Source organism: Moschus berezovskii, chromosome 5, assembly GCF_049115385.1.
Source record: "Moschus berezovskii isolate FMDL1 chromosome 5, NW_MosBer_1.0, whole genome shotgun sequence".
Classification (NCBI taxonomy): Eukaryota; Metazoa; Chordata; class Mammalia; order Artiodactyla; family Moschidae; genus Moschus; species Moschus berezovskii.
The window spans coordinates 102,017,060-102,040,493 of NC_142464.1; the positions used below are offsets into that span (position 1 = coordinate 102,017,060).

The 23,434-nt window shown below is 38.7% G+C and overlaps 1 protein-coding gene across 2 annotated transcripts in view; it reads left to right on the forward strand.

Moving 5' to 3' along the window:
- The window catches only part of MRPL1 (mitochondrial ribosomal protein L1), a 73,531-nt gene extending 53,571 nt beyond the window's left edge, over positions 1-19,960 (forward strand). For both annotated transcript variants that reach the window (XM_055434344.2, XM_088836414.1), the window contains 2 exons: positions 17,893-17,974; positions 19,657-19,960. In XM_055434344.2, coding sequence (XP_055290319.1) covers positions 17,893-17,974; positions 19,657-19,775 — 201 coding nt within the window. In that variant the 3' untranslated portion in view covers positions 19,776-19,960. The remainder of the gene's footprint in view (positions 1-17,892; positions 17,975-19,656) is intronic.
- Positions 19,961-23,434: the final 3,474 nt, after the last annotated feature.

The window sequence follows — 23,434 nt, forward strand, 5'->3', positions numbered from 1 at the left end:
AAGTTCTAATTTTCTCTTAATATTGACTTTCCCGTTTTACAGCGGCACACATAGTATCTTTATATTTGTCAAAAACTGAAATGTTCTCTGTCTCTCTCCCTTCCTTCACTTTTGTTAATATTGACTTCATCACATATTTCAAAATCATACGTGATATTGTTGTAGTTAGCTTTCACTTGCTGAGACTGATGGAGATCAAAGATAGAACTTTTCATTTGGAAAAAAAATTCTCGAGCTGTGAAATATGGCGCATTAGGACTTGTAGTAGAGGCATTTATCAAGAGGAAAGGACATGAACTGTAGTTTAAAGGAAAGCGTGGAATGTGCTTATTCGGTTGTTTAACCTCTCATAGTATTTCATACTGTAATAAATTATGACTCTTGTGGCCTATTATGTCCATGCCTAAAGAGCCTATAAAATCTGACCCATGTTTCTGTGTATGTTTTCAAGTAGCAACTAGCTGATTTTATGTCTGAATCCAGTTCAGTAGAATCTCACATATGTAGAAACAGTTACTGTAGTTTTCATCTGTTTTAGACTTTGATTTTCAAATCAAGTGTAACCTAGAAATCTTCTAGGATTAATAAAGTTAGATGAAGTTTCAGAATGAAAATGTAGATTTGTGATATAATGTGCAATGGACCTTTCAAAGGGTGCAGTGTACTCTAAAATCTACTCAGTTTCAGGTGATGTTTTGGAGTTTTGGCCCCTTTAAATGCTTTGGTGTTAGCCCAGTGACTTCGTGGGATTTCCCATGCTTTATAAAAAGTGTTTAGCTTTCAAAAGAATGTTTCGTGATGACCTGCTATAATTTCAGTCACCTTTTGCCATTTTCATTTTTCATTTCAAAGTAATTCTTTTCAAGTATCCATGTACATCCAAGCTTTTTAAAATGATTTTTCACTGTAGTATTTTTTGAAACACCATAAAATCAGGAATCTTGATGATTTTTCTTCATTTTACCTTAGAGCGTTAAGCTCTAAGAGCTTCTTGGGTTCATATCTCTTTAGAAGAGAAAACTCTAAAGAGAAATCACATTCATAACATTTCAGGTAAGAAAATAATGAAATATTACAGATTTTCTTGGAATTTATTGCTTGATAAAGTTTATTTAAGCTCTTATTTAAAATAGCTTAAGCTCTTGTTTGTAAATACCCTCCACATCTGCACATCTTTTTCTTCAGTTTTTTATTTTGAAAAATTTTGAATGAATGGAAAGTTGAAATTATAGTATAACAAACACCTAATATGCTCATCACCTGGATTCACTGATTTTTGTCATGTTTGCTTAGAACAACTAGTATACGTAGTTTGCTGAAAGTAGTAGATATTCTTTTATATTTTCTGAACCACTTAAAATTAAGTTGCAGGCATTATAATACTTCACTCCAAAATATTGTTATGTCATAACCTAAGAATAAGACATTCTTCTTTATATTTTTTAAAATTTATTTTATTGAAGTATAGTTGATTTATGTGTTAATTTCTGCTGTATAACAAAGTGATTGAATTATACATGTATATGCACTTTTTCATATTCTTTCCATTATGGTTTATCACAGTGTATTGAATATATTTTCCAGTGCTATCTCAAATGTGTTTTTTAAAGTACTTTTTTTAGTATAGTTTTTAGATTTTATTGCTATTTTTTTCTATTTATAAATTATCAATTTGCTCTTTTTATTATCTTGAGATTTGCTTTGTTGTTCGTTTTCTAACTTTCTAAGTTTTATATATTATTTGTGAGTTTTGTTTTTTTGTAATACTGGAAGAGTGTAATTTGCCTGTAATTACAAGTCTGATATTTAGTTTTCTTGTCATTATTTTCTTGGTACTTTTTATTCTTATTTGGGAGAATATTTTAACCTTTTGGAACCTTTTTTGACTTGCTTTTAGATTTTTGGTAAGTTCTAATTTAACTGCCTTAATGGTTGAAGAATGTATCCTTTTTAGTTTCTACTTTAAAAAAAAATCTCAAGACTTTCACTGTGGCCTGTAGTATAATAGTAATGTTCTTTTTCAACGTATCACATGGACACTTGAAAATAACATGTGCTCTGAGGCTTCCAGGTAAAGATGGAATGAATACCACAGTGGTAACTGATTAGGAAATGTCAAATCTTAAGTCAGCAATGGAGAAAGCCAATGAAATAAATTTCAGGATCTTTAAAAAGGCTAGGATCTTTCTCTGGATACCACAGGGACTGAGTGTTAATGCAATGTGTGGGGATGGAGCAAGAACCCTCTGAAATAGGTTTAGCTGAAAACTATTGAAGATTTTTACATATTTCCTGACCCTGAGTGACTGCCCTTTCCCATGCTAGTAGGTGGCTGCTGCTGCTAAGTCACTTCATTCGTGTCCGACTCTGTGTGACCCCATAGACGGAAGCCCACCAGGCTCTCCCGTCCCTGGGATTCTCCAGGCAAGAACACTGGAGTGGGTTGCCATTTCCTTCTCCAATGTGTGAAAGTGAAAAGTGAAAGTGAAGTCGCTCAGTCGTGTCCGACCCTTAGCGACCCCATGGACTGCAGCCTACCAGGCTCCTCCATCCATGGGATTTTCTAGGCAACAGTACTAGAGTGGCTTGCCATTGCCTTCTCCGCTAGTAGGTGGCAGGAAAGGTGAAAACAAAGGTCTCTTACTGGGAGAGATCAGGAGTTGAGAAAATTGAAAACAGGGAGATTAAGTGAATATATGTATATGGAATATTGAGAAACCCTCCCCTCCTCCCCACTTCTCCTCTTCCCTCCTCCCCACCCTCTACTCTTCCCTTACCTGGCTCCCAGAATTCTGGCCACCAGTCTAGGCAGCAGATTGTTGTTTAGGCACGCAATCATGTGCAACTCTTTGCGACCCCATGGAGTTTCAGTTCAGTTCAGTCCAGTCGCTCAGTCGTGTCCGACTCTCTGCGACCCCATGAATCACAGCACGCCAGGCCTTCCTGTCCATCACCAACTCCCGGAGTTCACTCAAACTCATGTCCACAGAGTCGGTGAGTTTAGATGAGGCTTAATTTAAGAATAATTATCATAATTAGGCTTTTGAGCAGTTTTGTAACTATTTTCTTCCCTTGAACATTCATGGTAGTTTTACTCTTTCAGTCTCTGGATGAAGAGATAATTGTTCATCTTTGGTACTTTGATGAATATTATTTGACATGATTTATTTGTAGGCTTTTTCTTTTTAATGTAGTTTGTTTTCAGGCTCCCTTTTCCCTACGTTCTACCCTCCTCCCTCTTTCTCTGTCCTTTTATTTTTTCCTTCTTTTAATAGCTCTCTGAAGTTTTCTTTTCTATTTTCTTTTTCTCTATTGCTTTTTTTTTCTTTTCTACTTTTCCCTTCCTCCTTGTTCATTCACTTGCAGATTGGAAAGATATGAAAAGAGAAATGAGTTTGTGGGAAGATTAATATGAATTACTTGAAAGTGAATACCACAGAATAGTTTTTCAATCATGTGCAACTTACTAATATGATAACATTGAATATCTAATCAAAAAATGTTGCTTGATAGATGCAGCCTCAGTTACTTGTGCTTAGTTGCCCTGTTGTGTCTGACTCTCTGTGGCTCCTTTGACTGTAGCCCACCAGGCTCCTCTGTCCATGGAATTTTCCAGGCAAGTATACTGGAGTGGGTTGCCATTTTCCTACCCCAGGGGATCTTCCCTATCCAGGGCTTAAACCCACGTCTCTTGTGTATCCTGCGTTGGCAGGAGGATTCTTTACCACTAGTGCCGCCTGTAACTAACAAATCAGTTGTTTATATTAAACAATGTTTTTAATATAAATGTTCGTTCTCTAAAGATATTTAAATATTTTTCTGTAATCTTATTCACATTATTCATTCATTACATCGTAAAACTTTTGAAATATGTTTTAAAATATATTTGACAGTTTTTGAATTATTACTGATTCCAAATTAGTAGCATCAGTACATTTATTATGAAACATTGATTCCTCCTGGGAGTGAGTGGAGTCCTAATCTTCCTATTTATTTTCTTCTATCCCCAGACAGATTCCTACTAGTATCCTGTGAAATCTGCTTGAGTAAATAAAAGAGTAAAGTATTCTAAAGAAACAGTGTACTTTCAAAATATATATGCTACTTGTTCTATTTTAATTTACAAGCTATTGCTAATTCTTTTCTTTTAATTTATTAATATGAAACTAGAGCACAAACTCTTAAAAGTAATTTGGATTGAGGAAGGCTTCTAAAAACTCCATTAAATATAATTGAAAATTTAAAGAACATCTTTTAAACATAATAGCCTAGCTTTGACATGAATGGTTATCATAGCATTAAAGGAAAACCCCTTTTATAGTCACGTGAATATCCAGGATGAGAGGTTAGATAGCATCACCAACTCAGTGGACGTGAAATTTGAGCAAACCCAGGAGGTAGTGGGGACAGAGGAGCCTGGCGTGCTACAGTCCATGGCATCTCAAAGAGTCAGACATAACTTAAGAAATGAACAACAACAAAATATCCAGATTTCAAGAACTTGTAAATAATGCTATTAGCAAACAAAACATTTTTGTAACAGAAAATGAAAAGCAACGGGATAGGACAGCTCATATTTTTGTTTATCCTAAATCTTGCCAAGACCTGATTTAACTAGTGTTTCTTGTCTGGGCTTCAGATATACTTGGCTCTTTGACATACTTAATATAAAGGCCCTGTCTTTGATGTGCTTTTCTCCTCCTTTTTAAAGTTGTAGACATGGTCCCTTCCTAGGTGTGTATCACTGTATTTTGCTTGTGTAATAGTGAACTGTTTCGTGGCAAGAATCTTGTCAACTTGGCAGCTGATAAAAGATGATGTATATGGCAACAAAAATAAGCAAGTTCAGGGCGAGGGAATATAAACATAGTAAAATCTTGTGTTGAAATCAGAGCCTTCAGGTTTAGCAAACATGTTAGAACAGGAGAAGTGAGTGTGTTGGAGTTCAGTTAAAACAAGATGTCAATAGTATAGCACGTGGAAAATGAAGGCTTATTACGAAGGCTCTAGGTCCACAAGTTGAGAAAGCTACAAGCAAGGAGTATTGCTGAAAACAGTCAGATACAAACAGTAGTTGGATACAAGGCAGCAGCTCATTGGCACATGCTCGCTGCCACTTCCCTTCCTCCTTTTCCTCAGTTTCTTCCAGTTGATGATTAACTTTTCTTTGGTTGCATTATTTTTGGTATACTACAGTGTATTGTGTCACAGACAAATTTAAAAGTGGAAAATAAGCTGTAGAACGTACAAGTCAACTTCTGTACTTTTTAGTTCTCATTAAAAATAAAGGAAGTAGATTGGCAGTAAATCTAAGAGTATGGAGTTAAGAAAGAGGAGAATATAGTATTTATTCAGGGCCCAGTAATGTCAGTATACTAGCGCTTCATTGTGATACTCAGCGCTTCATAGTGAGAGATGTGTATTTATTTTACTGGGATGAATAGTCTTTGTAGTATTCTAGGTTACAGCTGTTGGTTGGATCTTTATCAATGTTCTTACCGGTGGGAATATTAGAATTAAGAAGAGTTTATTATCATTTCTACTTTTCTTAGCAATACTGTCGTGAAATCAGATGCTAATTTCTCAGAACTTTTGGGAATTGGAAGTGTCACTCTCCCCTTCCATCATATAAATAATACCATAAGGAAAACCATACCATTTGAGAGAAACAGCATTAACTCAACAACGTAGTGATCACTGATCAACAGAAAGACACATGATGAAAAATACAAATGTGACGTAACACGGAGTCGGGGAGTACACTGACCTGCTTTCCTTTGTTTGCAAACCCATTTCTTGATAAGTAGTTGTCAGTATACTGCAAACCCAGCTTTCTTTTGTTAGCCTTGTTTCAAAAACCAGTGATAAATATGACAGCTTTTACTGAATTCTGTCTTTATCAAAATCCTAGAAAGTGAATGGATCTGAAAGAGAATTCCCTGTGATTTTCATTAGTATTGCTGTCATTGCTGTTGTTCAGTCACCCAGTCGTGTCCAACTCTTTCCGACCCCATTGACTGTAGCACGCCAGGCCTCCCTGTCCTTCACTGTCTCCCACAGTTTGCCCAGGTTCATGTCCATGGCATCGGTGATGCCATCCAGCATTCATTCGTGTTGCTTCTAAACAAATAATAACATTCAGAAATATAGTATTTACAATAAACAATAAAATAGCTATAAGATCCTATTATGAATTATTAAATATATTAAATGTAAAGACAAAATTAAGCATTTTTCAAACAGATTATCATGACCAATGATAAAGGCTGCTTCTACCTCATAGCACTCATAGATTTTGGTAAAGGTATTGAGTTGTTAAAGTGATGTAAAGCATAACTTATACTGCAGCTTGTCTTTGCATGAATTTTCATTTATTTGGAGACAAATAATGTATTCTAATACAAGAGTTGGGAAACAATGGCTTAATGGTCTGTTTTTATACCATCTATGAACTTAGAATGGTCTTTTTAAAGGTTGTATAAGAAGAGAGTATGCAACAGAAGTCATATGTGGCCCTCCAAACCTAAAATATTTACTCTTTGGTCCATTACAGAGAAAATTTGCCAACCCTAAAATATAAATATATAAAACATAAGCATGGGAAGTTCTGGTTCCAAGTGAGCTGGTGTAATAATCACCCGACTCTGTGTCTCTCTCAGTGAGTACACCTATTATAAACCTTGGACAGAATGCCTGGAGCAGATATCTGAAGACTGAATAGTAAAAAGTAGCAAGAGAATTAGGTAAGACCAAAATTTGAAATGCCACCAGGCTGGGGGTGAGTTTTCCATTTTTCCATTTTGTGTTGTCACGTGGCCTGGTCTCAACATAACGTGAAACCAGGAAGTGGACATCAGTGTCAACAGAGAGAGCCCCAGGAGGGCTCTAAGAGAAGCTCTCAACCTCATTCTTGGAAAGTAGAGATTATGGCTCCTAACAGTGATAGTGGGCACAAAGGAAGACATAGGTATCTAAAACTGAGGAAGGGGGTTGCCTTCATTTCTGTTGGAGGATCTATGGTCATGAGAGGTTGAGATGTGCAACTTCTTATTTTCTCTGACTTCTTGCCAGTTGGCCCCTACTACCTGAACACTTGGAGAAAGTAAGAGGCAAAATGTAAATAAAACCTCAGCTTTCTGGGCAGAGTGCTGAAAAGGGAGAGCCCCAGGGAATCAGAAAGTACTCATTTATCTACAAGAGAGGGGAACTTAAGAAAGGGGTCTCAGAAGAATTAATGTAGGAACTCCTGGAGTTGAAATTAATGGAAGTGATACAGGAAAGAGTCAACTTGAAGATAGATCATAAAAATTATGCAGTCTAAAAAACAGAGATGAAAGATTGGGGAGAGGGAAAGAGCATCAAGGCCCTATGGGACGATAACAAAGATCTAACTTTTGTATCACTGGCATCTCAAAAGGAAATGAGGAAGTATTGTGCAGAAAATTACTTTTTTAAAAATGGCAAGATTACAGAGAAAATCTCCTATATTGATGGTAGGAATACAAAATAGTACAGCCACTCTAGAAACAGTTTGATAGTAACTTGTAAAGCTAAATATATACTTACTGTAAGATCCACCAATTCCATTCCCATAGAGTTGAAACATTTATGGTGAAATCAAAACATAACATTCACACAAATAGATATCCACATAAATATTTGTAGGAACTGTATTGATAATTATCAAAAGATGGAAAAAGCCCAGTATCCTTCTATATGTGAATGGCTTTTAAAAAAAACCCTCTGATACATCTGAGTAATGGAATAATACTCAGTGATTTAAAAGAAGGTGTGAACTCTTGATAGACACAATAATTTAGGACATTTTTTCAAAAGATTGCATACTGTAACCTGATTGAAAGTAGTCTCAGAAAGTAAGATACTGACACCAAAAGCACAGGCAACAAAAGAGATAAATTGTATTTTATCAAATACATAAGACTCTTGTGCATCAAAGGATACTATCGACAGGATGAGATGGCAACCCACTCAATGGCGGAAAATATCTCCTAACTATGTGTGTGTGTGTGTATTTATATATCTGATAAGCATAGCTAAAATATATAAAGTACTCTTATACCTCAATAATAAAAAGACAAAATGAGCAAAGAATTTGAATACATGGATTGGGAAGATCCCCTGGAGAAGGAAATGGCTACCCACTTCAGTATTCTTACCTGGAGAGTTCCATGGACAGAGGAGCCTCGCGGGCTACAATCCATGGAATTGCAAAGAGTTGGACACGACTGAGTGATTAACATTTTCACTCTTTTCACTTCTCCAAATAAGATGCACAAATGACCAATAAACACATGAAAAGATACTCAGCATCATTAGCATCAAGAAAATGCAAATTAAAATGAGATACTGCACTATGCCTGTTGAAATGGCTATTATCAGAAAAGCAGAGATTAGTGTTGGTGAGAATATGGAGAAGTTGGAAGCCTCGTGCAGTGCTGGTGGGTATGTGATGTGGTGTAGGTGCTGTGGAAGATGGTATGGTGGTTCCTCAAAAAATTAGACATACTTACCATAAGATCTATCAGTTCCACTTATAGATATATACCTCAAAGAACTGAAAGCAGAGACATAGATAGATATATGTATATTCATGGCAGCATGGTTCACAAGTGTCTGTCAAAGGATAGATGGATGAACAGAATGTTCATACAATAGAATATTATTCAGCCTTAAAAAGGGACAAAATGCTGATATTTGCTACAACATGAATGAAACTTAGCGACATTATAATAACTGAAATAAGCCAGTAGCAAAGGGACAAATATTACGTGATTCCAAATATTATATGATCTGCTTCAGTTCAGTTCAGTTCAGTCACTCAGTCGTGTCCGATTCTTTGCGACCCCATGAATCAGAGCACGCCAGGCCTCCATGTCCATCACCAACTCCCGGAGTTCACTCAGACTCATGTCCATCGAGTTGGTGATGCCATCCAGCCATCTCATCCTCTGTCGTCCCCTTCTCCTCCTGCCCCCAATCCCTCCCAGCATCAGAGTCTTTTCCAGTGAATCAACTCTTCGCATGAGGTGGCCAAAGTATTTGAGTTTCAGCTTTAGCATCAGTCCTTCCAATGAACACCCAGGGCTGATCTCCTTTAGAATGGACTGGTTGGATCTCCTTGCAGTCCAAGGGACTCTCAAGAGTCTTCTCCAACACCAGAATTCAAAAGCATCAATTCTTCGGCGATCAGCTTTCTTCACAGTCCAACTCTCACATCCATACATTACCACTGGAAAAACCATAGCCTTGACTAGGTGGACCTTGGTTGGCAAAGTAATATCTCTGCTTTTTAATATGCTGTCTAGGTTGGTCATAACTCAGAGCAGTTAAACTCATAAGACAGAAAACAGAATGCTGGTCGTCAGGTGCATAGGGTTGAAGGGAATTGGAAGTTAGTGTTTGATGGATACAGAGTTTTAGATATGGAAGATAGAACAAGTGCTGGAGATAAGATGGTGGTCACAACAATGTGAAGGTGCTTAATGCCACTGAACTGTGTACTTCAGAATGGTTAAAATGGTAAATTTTATGTATATTTTATCACAGTTTTTTAAATTTTGGAGGAGAGAAAGGTTACATGTTATTCCATCTGTATGATCTCTTAGAAAAAACAAAGCCATCGTGATAAGTCACTAGTTGCCAGGAATCAGGAATGGCTAACAGAGGTCACGTGAGGGAGGGTTTTTGGTTCTGTGTGTAGTATTGTGATGGTGGTTGCTCAGATGTTTGCATGAGTTAAAATTGATAGAACTCTACACCCTGAAAAGGTCAATTTTGCTGCCTTTCAATTAAACAAATATAATTATCAATATATGTAAGCCTGTTAGGACCCTTGCTCAGGGTTGGAAGGGGAGTGTCCCTCAGCACCAACAGTGGGAATGGATTTTACTTTGTTTCAAGGAAACATGAAGAGATAAAGTATGCCTTGTTATTTTTTTTACCATTGTAAAGGACTAGTTTTCTAATTTAAAATGCTAAGCTAAAGCTAGTGTTCTTTTTTGTAATTAACAGGTGATAACATATATATATTTGAAAGATACCAAATAGCATAAATAAGATTATAACATTTTAAAATTGCAATTGGTAACATTTTAATACTGTTCATTATTGCTCTTTCTCTATGCGTGTATTTTGTGTGTATGTGTTTGTAGCAGAGCAGAAACCTTATTCGTGTCAGCAGGCACGTCATCAGGGCTCTAGAAAAAGGGAGGAGATTTGCAAGGCACTGTGTGTTTATTTCTTGTTTATGTAATTATTGTTATACTATATGTCGAATTTCCTTTTCTCTTTTCCTTAGTGTATCTTGAATATTTTCCAAAATTATTAAAATTCTTGCAAAGCATTATTTTCATAGTAGTATCTTGTGGCTATATCATAATTTATTCAACCTCAGTCCTTCTTTTGGGCCGTTTAGGTTGTTTCCAGCATCCCTTGTTTATTTGGGTGTGCTGGGTCTTACTATAGTTGCCACACACCGCATCTTCACTGTGGCATATGGAATCTTTTGTTGCAGCCAGTCGGCTTCTTTCCAGTTGTGGTGTGGGCTCAGTAGTTGCGGCATGTGGGCCTAGTTGCCCCACAGCGGGTGGGATCTTAGTTCTCTGACCAGGGATCTAACCCATGTCCCCTTCATTGGAAGGTAGATTCTTAACCACTGGAACACCAGAGAAGTCCTAGGTGTCACCTATTATAGCCGCCATTCCTGTGAACGTATATTCACATTTCTCGTGTGCGCAGAATACGTCTGTGTGTAAATGTACAGCCCCGTTGAAAAGTCTGGATTTAGTGAAGTACAAACATGGAATAGTCTTCTCCTCTCCCTGATTCCAAGTACGCCATGCACAGTTTCTCTTCTGTCCTATGCACAGGCATGTGAGGTGAGTGACAGGCATAATTCTAGTGATCTAATTCAGAAATTAAAAGTGCAGTGAGATCCAGTTCAAAACTCTGATCTCATATCCAAAGATTTTCCTTGTTCAAGTTGGAACCAGGCTTTTTTTATGACTCATGATCTGAAGCGGGGAGGGCTTTCATTCACTCCTTCTTCCGCTCTAGAATGTAGAGTGTGGCAGTGACTTAATTCAGTTGTAAATGCCTCGCACCACTGCGGGTTCCAGGCATAACTCCTCTGGGGTAAAGGCTTAACAAAGGGAGTAGAAGCAACTGCTCTGCCTTACCTGCTTGTGTTTGTGGCCCCACTTTGGTTGTCGCTACTCCTCTGACGAGCTCTTACTGATTTGATGTCCTTCAAGCATATGTTCAACCACCAGTACCCTCTTCTGGCAGTGCCCCCAGTCTACACAGGAACTTCTTGGAGCCTTGCCTCTTGGCCTGCTTCTGCTTTGCATGGTTGTTGATTGTGGTGAGAATATTATGACATTAATTGTTGGTATCTTTCTTTAGAATATAGAATGTGGGGGCAAGCATGCATGCTAAGTCTTGTTTGGCTCTTGGTGACCCCATGGACTGTAGCCCACCAGGCTCCTCTGTCCATGGGCTTCTCCAGACAATAATACTGGAGTGTGTTGCCATGGCCTCCTCCAGGAGATCTTCCCGACTGAGGGATCAGATTTACGTCTCTTATGTCTTCTGCAGTGGCAGCTGGGTTCTTTACCACTAGTGCCACCTGGGAAGGCCAAGAATATAGGGCATTAAATGCCTCTTTTGCTTTCAGATGTAGACCCTGGTCATCAGTCCTGAACAAACTTCCAGAAAGGCCCCATGCAACATCTTGTTTCAAGTGTATATGTAAAATTTGCGGCAGTTGTCAGAGCAGTTCCTGAGCATTTTTCCTACTTTTATTTTAAATGACAATTCAATTCTTAGCTTGAAAAAAACATTTTTCTGCCTCATCTGCATAAGTAGATGCATTGTAGGATACATTGAAAGTCTATCAGCACCCAACAAAGCTTTCTGTTAAACACACAAAACAAAAATCATTTCTGTTGCAGTGAAAATGAACGGTTTCTTTTAGCCACTCATTTTCTCAGGCATCCTTTGGTCTGTCTTCCTCACCAGGGGTCTGCAAACTGTGGCCTGTGGGACTCTCCCAGATCCCCAGCTGTTTTTGTAAGTTAAATTTCTTGGAGCACAGCTGTGGTCATCGTTCATGTGTCCTCTAGGATGACTTTTGAACCACAACAGCAGAATTGAGTATTTGTGTCAGCCCATTTAGCCTGAAAAGCCCCAAATATTTTCTCTCTGACCAGTTACAGAGAAAAATTTGCCAGCACCTGTTATACACCCTTCCTCTAAAATTCTTTCTAAAACATAGCTCAGAAATACCAGTTGTTTACTTATAAACATTAAGTAGCATCTCATCGTTGACAGAATATAGTCTAAAATCTTTAGTGCTTCCCAGGTGGTGTTAGTGGTAAAGAACCCACTTGCCAATGCAGGAGGCATAAGAGATGCAGGTTTGATCCCTGGGTCTGGAAGATCCCCTGGAGGAGGGAGGGCAAGGCAACCCACTCCAGTATTCTTGCCTGGAGAATACCATAGACAGAGGAGCCTGGTGGGCTACAGTCCATGGGTCGCAAAGAGTCGACACAAGGGAGGCAACTTAGGACGCACGCATTCTAAAATCTTTAGCTATAGATTCAAATCTTTTTACAGTGTAGCCTCAAATCACTATGCCAAGTTCAAATTCAGGATTTCCTGTTATTTTCAGTGATGTAACTTGATGTCTGACGTTGCAAATTGGCACCTTACCGGCTGAGAATTGGCTCCCAGAATTGTTCTGTTTTACTGATTCAGCATTTAAAAACTAGATGATGTCACCCAGAAATCCAGATTCCTTGTTATTCTTGATGAGTCAAAGAGTTCTGATAAACTGGCCACAGAGACCTCAGTGTAACATTCTGTTAGCACTGCATGGCCACTGCCTCCTCCCTGTGGGGCAGTGCTGTTCCCCTCTGCACAGCCTGTGTCCTGCAGGTCATATATGCACATGCAGTCAAACCTAGTCCTCTTCAATCGTGCATGTTACCAGTTCTGGCTGCTGGCTTCATTTGCGTTTGCAGCCAACCCTGGGCCTAGGGACAGTGAGCTGCCTCCTGGTCACCTGAACCACCTGTTCCTATAGTACCGTGTGCTCCTCCCGCTACCTTGTAGATCCCCTTTGTCTTCAGAACTCTTCGTCCTTTAAGCCTCCCTTTAAAGACCACCTTTGTGAGGCCTTCCCTGTCACAGGCACTTCTCCTTCTGTGCCCTCATGGCACTTTGTTCATTCGTTTGAGTGGCACCTGTCATGTTGTATTTTAGTGACCATATGGTAAGCGCCTTGATGGTAAGATCTGTGTCTTCCTCATCTTTCTGTTCCTAGGTAGGCCCCAGTCGGTGCTCAACAAAGAGTGACGGCCAAGTGAATGTTGCTAGATTGTGTGCTGTGAACATCTAAAAGCTGGGAATGTAGAAGAAGATTCGTTAGGCAGAAAGAAAAATTTGCATTTTTCCCACTTAAACGCGTATTCTTTTCCTTGCAGTATTTCACTTAGTTTCCTCTTTTTCTTTCCTTAGTTTATAACTTGTTTAAAACAAGTGTTTTCCAGAGAACTGATACTTCAGGTTTCATAAGGATTACCATCACTTTCTAGCTGTGCCCAGGGTCACAAGCTAGTAAGTGGTGGAAGTGGGTTTCAGAGTTAAATTTCTCTGCCTTTAGAGCTCATGCATATAGCTGCTGGACCACTGTTTATCATCTGGGTGCTTTTGAATAAGTTACAAAGTTTTCTAAGTCTCAGTTTCTAATTGTAAAAGGGAAACGGTAATGGGACCCATCTTTAGGATATTTGGGAGAAATAAGTGAGAATGTGTAAGTGCTTAGAATAGAGTTGGCTTCGAGTCAGCACCCAGTAAATGGAGCTGCTCCATGTCTACCACCTCTGCTGTCACCCCTACCACTGCCACTGCTATTGCTGCTATTACTTTCCTTGATGTTGTGTAGGGAATACACAAACTGTCTTCCTTTTCTTGGTTTAAACCTTCAGGAGTCAAGGGAATTAGGAGTGTTGGCCCACTTGGAAAAACCACTGCCAGGCTACCCTACATATGATCCTAGATCATTGCACTTGGAAGAGATTTTAAAGGGCAGATGTTCTAACAAGTGCTTATTCAAAGCAACAGTTCTCTCTGCAGTTTCCAGTTAGAGATGATCAGTGATATAGAGGCTGTTGGAACATTTATAGTGACAGAAGTGGGCCATTTTAGGTGGAACATGGGAGTGTTTAAAAATTGTGTGCACATACTTTTCTTTTTTAGGTCTGTCCCCTGTAAAATGTAGACAGTTAAGTTGAATCCTTTTTCCATACTCTTGTCTTTAGTCCTTCAAATTATTTGAGCTGACTTCCAACATTGGTGGTTCTCCAGGTGTGGCCCAAGAACTCCTTTTAACTGAAACCTTTTCCTCAGGAGCTTTTCTTCTGTCCTCTTTCTCTTAATCAAAGAATCCTTGAAGACCTTAAAAACATGAGCTAAAATTTTTGTGTGCCTGAGTACATTATTCTGGAGCAAGATTTAATAACCAAAAAATGTTTAAGAATCACAGCCTCAGACAGTCTCATGACTACAGTTTGTCCTGCATGTATCTGTATCTCAAAGGGACGAAAAGTGGTTAAGAATCACAGTGTTTTAGTTCTCCCATAATAGTAGAAAGTGATTGAAAGCAGAAGCTACAAATTGCACAGAAAGAGGAAAATCGGAGCGTCAAAAAGATACAGTTTACCTGTATCCACTGAGCCACCATGCTGACCTCTTTGGGAAGTTGTCTGTCTAGTGTGCTTAGAAGATAAGCGCGGGCTCAGTTGTGTCCACCTCTTTGCGTCCTCATGGACTGTGTAGCTTGGCAGGCTCCTCTGTCCATGGTATTCTCCAGGCAAGAATACTGGTGTGGGTTGCCATTTCCTCTTCCAGGAGATCTTCCCAACCCAGGGATCAAACCCGCGTCTCCTGTGTCTCCTGCATTGCAGGCGGATTCTTTGCTCACTGAGCCACCTAGAAAGCCCTTAGTGTGCTTAGCGAGTTATTTCTGATGTAAGAAGGATGAAAGCAGAAGGGAGGATTCAGTAAATCAGTCTTTCTTAAAGACATTAATGGAGGCTTCCCTGGTAGCTCACTGGTCAAGAATCCACCTACCAGTGTAGGAGACCCAGGTTCAGGTCCTGATTCAGGAAGATCTCACATGCCATGGAGCAGCTAAGCCCATGTGCCACAACTATAGATTCTGTGCTCTGGAGCCTGGGAGCTGCAACTACTGAGCCCATGTGTGACGACTGCTGAAGCCCACGCACCCTAGAGCGTGTGTTCTGCAACAGGAGAAGTCAGTGCAGTGAAAAGCCTGCAACCCACTCCAATATCCTTGCCTGGAAAATCCCATGGGCGGAGGAGCCTGCAGTCCATGGGGTCGCGAAGAGTCAGACACGACTGAGCGACTTCACTTTCACTTTTCACTTTCATGCATTGGAGAAGGAAGTGGCAACCCACTCCAGTGTTCTTGCCTGGAGAGCCTGGGGGGCGGGGGAGCCTGGTGGGCTGCCGTCTATGGGGTCGCACAGGGTGGGGCAGGGGAGCCTGGTGGGCTGCCGTCTATGGGGTCACACAAAGTCAGACACAACTGAAGCGACTTAGCAGCAGCAGCATGCTCATAAAACGTATAACTTTTTCATAATTTTATACAATATCTAAAATAAAAAGTAAAGTGAGGTGTGTGACTGAATGCATTTTAAGATTTAGTAGAGGACATAGTACTAAGGATTCAGTTCAGTTCAGTTCAGTTCAGTCGCTCAGTCGTGTCCGACTCTCCGCGACCCCATGAATCACAGCACGCCAGGCCTCCCTGTCCATCACCAACTCCCGGAGTACACTCAAACTCATGTCCACAGAGTCGGTGATGCCATCCAGCCATCTCATTCTCCGTCGTCCCCTTCTCCTCCCGCCCCCAACCTTTCCCAGCATCAGAGTCTTTTCCAGTGAGTCAACTCGTCGCATGAGGTGGCCAAAGTATTGGAGTTTCAGCTTTAGCATCAGTCCCTCCAATGAACATCCAGGATTGATCTCCTTTAGAATGGACTGGTTGGATCTCTTAGAGGTGCTAAAATTTGGACAAAAGTGTCCGCTGTATTTTAAATCAGTTTATGTATTTTAAGATTTCATGAAATCATTGAGGGCATCTGTTTTGTGTTTCTGGAGCCTATGTTGTTAGTTTACAGTAGGAATGGCAGTATAAGTCTGCAGCAAGTATAGTCACAAACATCTGAGTGCAGTATACAATGTCCAGCAGTCTAGCTTGTAACTTAAGGAAGGTATATTGGACCTCTTGCTTTTTCTTGTATCTATTACTTTCCCAAATTTAAGGTAGGTATAGGTCTTTGTGGACTTCCCTGGTGGCTCAGTGGTAAAGAATACGCCTGCCTAGCAGGAGATGGGAGTTTGATCCTTGAGTCAGGAAGATCCCTGGGAGAAGAAAATGGCAGCCCACTCCAGTATTCTTGTCTGGGAAATCCCATGGACAGAGGAGCCTGGCAGGTTACAGTCCATGGGAAAGGACCTAGTGGCTAAAGAAAAACAATAAGTCTTTACAAAGGGTAAAGGAACTCCTCAGAGCAGTGTTGGTTACTTCAGTTGATAATAGAAAGAAGGACTTTTTGAGGTAAAGTGGAGAATTAAGAGAGGAATGAAAAGACACATGTTGATACTCTACATGTTTTGTTTTCTTTTTTCTGCCATAGCAAATGTAAGGTACCCTGTCAGTGAACTACTTACTTTGATGGATTTTAATGTCTGTAAGGTCTGTGGATTTAATAAGGAGAACTAAGCATTGCTTGATTTTCTTTTTTTTCCCTCTCAAAACTCCCACTTATGGATTGGCATAAAATGAAAAGTCCTCCAATAATGTCCAGACCTTCTCATTTCGGGTTTGATACTGTATCGTGCCCAAGTGCGTGTTGAATAAATGTTGTCTGGTGATGATGAGAATAATTTTCTTTTCAGGAGGAATTCTTTTTATGCTTATGTACCACATTTCTCACAGTAGTCTCAAGAGTCATTGGGAAGTAGAATTCTTGTTTGATCTTGAATTCTTACTGTGTAATTTTTACCATTTATACCATTACAGGTTTTATATGAATTTTAAAAACTGGATTCATTTGACAAAGTGCAAAATCCTTTAAACATAGGACTGTAACAGAATTGATTTTTAGTGGCTTATTTAAAAGAATAACATGCATTGAATTTTGAATGATAAACTCAAGGACTTTCCAAAGATGTGTGCCGGGTTAGGTGTTTTATGAATAGGGCTCATTCACTTAGACTGTAGCTTTTGCTAAGTAGGAAGATAATTGTTATTGCAGTTAGAGAGTGTTAGCATAGCATCTTGGAAATGTCTCTGTGTGAGATATGTGTTATCTGAATGTGTGTAGTCAAGGAATTTCATTTTGGACTTTTGAAAGCATTAACTTATAAATATTTTCTTAAGTTTCTTTTACAAAATAAACAAAAAATTAATTAACAGCTTTAAGAAAAAAATATCACTGATTCCTGGGGTGAAGTGGCAGGTAGGGATGGTATATTCTACCCCACAGTATGCTTTGGGGAAATTTGGAATTCAAGGAATCACAAGTGGGAACCACTTCAAAATATTTTGCTGTAATATGCTCTAAAAGGTAATTGAGTCTTGACATGTAGAGACATGTAAATGTAGCATTCTAAAAAAAGAGCTGTAGAAGTGTTTTCTTTCACAATACAGTCCCTTAGTAGATAATTTGCAATAGTTGAATATTTGAAAAAACTGTCTGGACTCACTACTAATACAGTAACCCAAAATTGTATTTTTGTCCTGCTTTTACATCATTAATGTTATGTATCTTTTTCTTTCAGCTGGATATGCCAAGTGACCAGATAGCTGCCAATCTGCAAGCCGTTATCAATGAAGTTTGTAGGCAAAGACCACTGAATTTGGGTAAGTGGTTCACTGGGGTTAGACTTCCCTATAATCCTGTGATGCTTTAAAAATGTAAAATATTAAGAAAACAGTCCAGTTAATATGCAACTACAGAAAGTGATATTTCCAAGGGTTAAAGAAATACAATTGAATTCACCAAAGTATTCCTGATCCTTTTTAATAAGTTGTGGTTGTCTAGAGAGGAAACCTCTTTAACAGTAATAAGGAATACACTGTGAAGCCTTGATAGATTCCCACATTATTTCTATCATTAAATGTAATAAAATTTGAAAGAAAGCTATAATAGATTGCCTTAAACTTAAAATAGTGTTTAAGCAGAAACTAAAATCATTTGTGAGATAGATCATATTTTGAAGCCAGACCATTCACTCTGTCACTGGTACTAGCAGTTGGCTTTCTTTATCTTATTTTGGAAAAGAGACGAAGTTTTAGTCATGTCAGAAGAATCACATTTTATAAATTCATGAAGGGTAATTCATGAAGAACAGTGAAACTTGATGTAGCAGCTGTGTAGGTAGGAACATGTGTAGCTGTAAGCTAGGGACATGTTTAGTTCCTGCTGTATCACTTGCCATTCACAAAAACGTGTTCTCTTGTGGCTGGCTGAAACCAAACAAGAGTCCATTTCCCTCAACTGACTCAATACTTACAGGCTTCCCATTATAGGAATCTGTCACATTTTGTTTTATAAACCAAATAATTAAAACACAATCTTAAGCTATATTTAACCTTATTTGGGAGTTAAACACACCGGTGAATAAATACCTCATGTTTTAATTCTGTTCTCCTAAGTATGACCATAGTACTTAGTAACTGTATGTAGATTATATATGTATAATTGTATGTATAGATTTTTCTATGTCTTAGAGAACTTTGATTTCAGTTTAAAAACCTCTGAGCCTATAGCAGGATTAGAATGATGTGTGTGTGTGTGTGTGTCTGTGTCTGTGTCTGTGTGTGTGTTCCTCAGTTGTATCTGACTCTTTGTGATCCCATGACCTGAAGCCCACCAGGCTCTTCTGTCCATGGAATTCCCCAGGCAAGAATACTGGAGTAGGTTGCCGCAATTCCCTTCTCCAGGGAATCTTCCCCCCAGGGATAGAACCGGGTCTCCTGCATTGCAGGCAGATTCTTGACCACTGAGCCACCAGGGAAGCCCTAGAATGATGAATAATAAATCTTTAAAAGCAATGTAGTTATCTTCTCTTTGCCATTTTAAATGAGGTCTCTTAACATTATCTTTATGAAAGCTTTTTTAATTTTTAGGGAATTTGACTAAAACATGTTTAGTAATACAAAGGTGGCATATGTGCTGACTGTTTTAAATAAATATTTAGAATCTTGCCATCTAAGTAAATATCACCACCTGCTCCCTTTACTGTTGTCTTTGCAATAAAATAAATTTTAGGTGATCACCTTCTGGAAGAGAGAAATGAATTATTAGTGAATATATGTTGTTTCATTGATAAATCTCTAGTAAACTCTGGTACAACTAGTTTGCCTTCTTCTCTCGAAATGAAACAATCTTCCCATTGTTATAATTTAAAATAATAGTTCAGCAATATCAGTACTTTTCAAGTGAAAATATAACATGAATCCTATAAGGTTTCATGTATGTTTGTATTTGCTCATTAGGTATTTGGAGTAAAATGAGAATTGATTCTTGTCTCTGTTTTCAGGACCTTTTGTGGTACGTGCTTTCCTTCGAAGTTCAACAAGTGAAGGTTTGTTACTGAAGATCGAGCCATTGTTGCCTAAAGAAGCAGAAACCAAAGAAAGTGACAAAAAAGCTGCGTAAACGTGTTGCATTGTGAAATTATTCTCACTGGATCAAGAAACAACAGTGAAAATTCTAAAACTGTCTGTTTTCTACGTTTGGTGTCTTATTATTGAGCATCATATTTGAAAGTAAATTTTAACCCTGGAAAATCTTAGAACACTTTCAAAAATAAGAAAATAAAATTTACTGTGTGTCTGAACCTACCTTTTAGATCCTATTATATTTTCTTCCTAAGAATTCAGATTCTGCATGCTGGTAATTATAGCAGCAATTTCTAGCTTAATATCTGTCCCTCAAGAGCTGTACCATCTGAGAGAAAAGGTCCTCAATTCCCACAAGACAGAAAATGGAAGAGTCATGGGCTCTATCACAAATATGACTCTTCTGAAGAAAAATTATGGACAGTCTTTGTTCTGAAAACTTCTGAATGTCTTTTGTGATAGCACGAATATAGAAATGACTATGCCTTTAGAAATGGATGGGAAAATTTTTTCCTCTTAGGAATCAATTTACAGTATTTGTATTTTTTGTAATAATACTGTATATTTTAACAGTGCTTTGCAGTATATAAGGCACAGTGTATAGTATTTTTATATATTTACTTTGCTTCATTTGATCCTCAATTCCTCTGCTTAATAGCAAGTTCGTGTTTGTAGAATGAATATCCCATGAGGTAGATAAAGCAACTTAATTTATGGATGAAAAATCAGGCTAGGAAGTTCAACTACCAATTTGCAAACTGGTGTTGGTCCTTAAATGTTTACTGGTACGTGACAAAACAAAAAAATTAAGGATAATTTTGTCATGTAGTAGCCAACTGTCCTTTCTTGGAAATGATTGATTTCCTTTACTCTGAGGCTGTTTTTCACTTTTTTAGTGGATGTTCAAGGGCTTTTTCTTACATGAAATTATATACCATTCCTTTCTCCAGGGGATCTTCCCAGTCCAGGGATTGAGCCTGGGTCTCCTGCATTGCCAGCAGATTCTCTACCGTCTGAGCCACAAGGGAAGCCCTGTGAAATAATATTCCTGATACATTTGTTGGTGGGTTTTAATAACACTCACTTTGTAAAGAATAATTGGATGGCCCCAACTGTTTTTGAAATTTTAGTGGTCTGAGACATCCAAATGACTGTATCCCGCTAAGCTTTTTTCCCCCACAGGAAAATTAAAATTTGACAATTGTTTACTGAAAACAACTGTAACATTGACTGCAAAACAGTAACAGCAGTTACCTTCTATTGAGTGCCTACTGCTGTCTTCTGCTTTATGTGCATTCTCTCATTTCCTCCTCAAAGGTGCTCACGGAGGAAGGTGAGACTCTCATTTCACAGAAAAAGAAATTGAAACTTGTGTGAGTTCCCATATGTGGCAATTTAAGATTTAAACCTACGTTTGTCTGATTTTGAAGCCTGTTCTTTTAAAAAGCCTATTGAGCCATTTTTCTCCTTTTTATATATTCTAAGGTTAACTGTTTGACCATTTTTAAGTTTTAAAAATATTGAATAATTGCACTTCAGTTTCTTGGTGTGTCTAATTATGGGGTTCCGGCACAGCTGATGTGAATAAAGTAGAAATACAAGAGTTGGAGGAGTGGGTTGAGAAGGAGCATTGATGGAAGGAGTGAAAAAAATACCTACTTGTTTCCCACAGTGCCGATCTTCTGAAAGTTGTTTTTGTTCAGTCGCTAAGTTACGTCTGACTATCTGCGATTCCAGGGACTGCAGCATGCCAGGCTTCCTTGTCCTTTACTCTCCCCTAGAGTTTGCTCAGACTTATGTCCATTGAGTTGATGAAGCCATCCAACCATCCTGTCCTCTGTCGTCCCCTTCTCCTGCCTTCAGTCTTTCCCAGCATCGGGGTCTTTTCCAATGAGTTTGGCTCTTCACATCAGGTGGCTAAAGTATTGGAGCTTCAGCATCAGTCTTGAAAACACATTGATTGTTAAAGACCCTAATTCACAGAGTAGAAGCACCATTACTGTATTTGTAAATTTTCTTCCAATTAATAAAGTAAGTATACTCTTATTAAAAATTTTAGCAATAAAGTATCACTCAATGCTACTACTTAGGTAACCAGTATTAATATTTTGGTGCTTTCCATTATTTTTTTCAGTTGACAGAGAAACAGAGGGAACATGCACGCAAGTGATGTTATAAAGTAAGGATTCCCCCATATTCTTTAAAATCTCATATGAAAAGCATAATTTTAATGGTTGAGCAATATTTCATTCTGTTGACGCTCTAATTTATGAAATCATGATTCATGGGGTCGCAAAGAGTCGGACACGACTGAGCGGCTGAACTGAACTGAACTGAACTTGCTTTCAGGTCCCCCTCGACCTTTATTATTTACAACAGTTTGGAGAAAATCTTTGAGCATAATTTATTTTTCTCTGTATTTCTAGAAGTGACATTCCCAAGTTGAAAGGTATGATATGGTTGAAGGTCTTAATTATGTCTTAGAAAGGTGCCTTTCTGAGCAGAACAAACCAGAACAAGGAAATATGGTTGGAAAACTTGCTCTGGGCAAGAGCATTCCAGGGTCCTATTAACTGGCCTATGAATAAATTATTCCCTAACCTTCCATTAGAGCATTTTTCCTTGTGGCTAACTAGAACTCATGTTGAGTGTTCATAATGGTGTCCTTCTGGAAAAATAGAATTGCACTAGTTTACCCTTCACATAAACCTCTTTCTAAGTTTTGTATTAATGTACTTTCTTCTTTATTAGAAAACAGTAAATTAAAGTCTTATGTTTAAAAAGAGTAAAAAGTTTTAATATGTGTATGGTAAATACTTGTAACTCTCAAGCATTAGCCTGCATCCAAATCACCTGGAGAGCTAGCAGGCTCGGATTGCTTGGCACCAGTTGGCAAAGTGGGGTGGACCTTGAAAATTTACATTTCTAACAAGTTCCTGTTGCCAAACCCAAGTTTGTGTGCCTAGTGCACACTCAATAAGCCCAAACAAACCAAACAGGGGGTTTGGAGCAGAGAGAGGTTTATCACAAGGGCCGAGCAAGGAAAATAGGCTGCTAGAGCTCAAAAAGCCCAAACTCTCCAAAGAGTTTTTACCTGCAAAACGTGGAGGAGAGGGCTGCAAGGCGTGTGACCGTCCCCTGTAACAGTGTGATGATGTTCCAGGAATCTCAGTCATTAGCCTTCCGATCCCAACTAGTCTGGGATCCAGAGCTTGTGCTCTGCCTAAAGTTACCATCCTCCGCCTGGATGGGTCTTAGTTCTTGTAGAGGAACTATGAGATTGTTACGAATAGCTGTCGAGGAGGAACGGGGCCCTGTCGCAGCACTGCACTGTTGTTCCTTGACTGCCTTTCCTTTGTTTCTGCATTCGTTCACTCTTCTGTTAGAATCTGCCCTCTAGAACTCTGGGAAGTTCTAGGTTAAACTTTTCCCTACAAACAAGGAAGTATGGAGACAAGGAAAGGCTTTTTTACATAGGGTCCTGCTTGGTTTCATTCCCAGATGATGTTGCTGCTCCAGAGACTATGCTTTGAAAACCATTGATATTTACTAATGGATCTTTTAATGCTGGGTTTTAAAAAAAACTCAGCATCAGTTTATTTTCAAATTTGGCAGGTAATTCTGATGTAGCGGGGTTAAGAATCACTGGTGTATACAATTAATGAAGTTATACATGATGAAAATTTTTTAATAAAA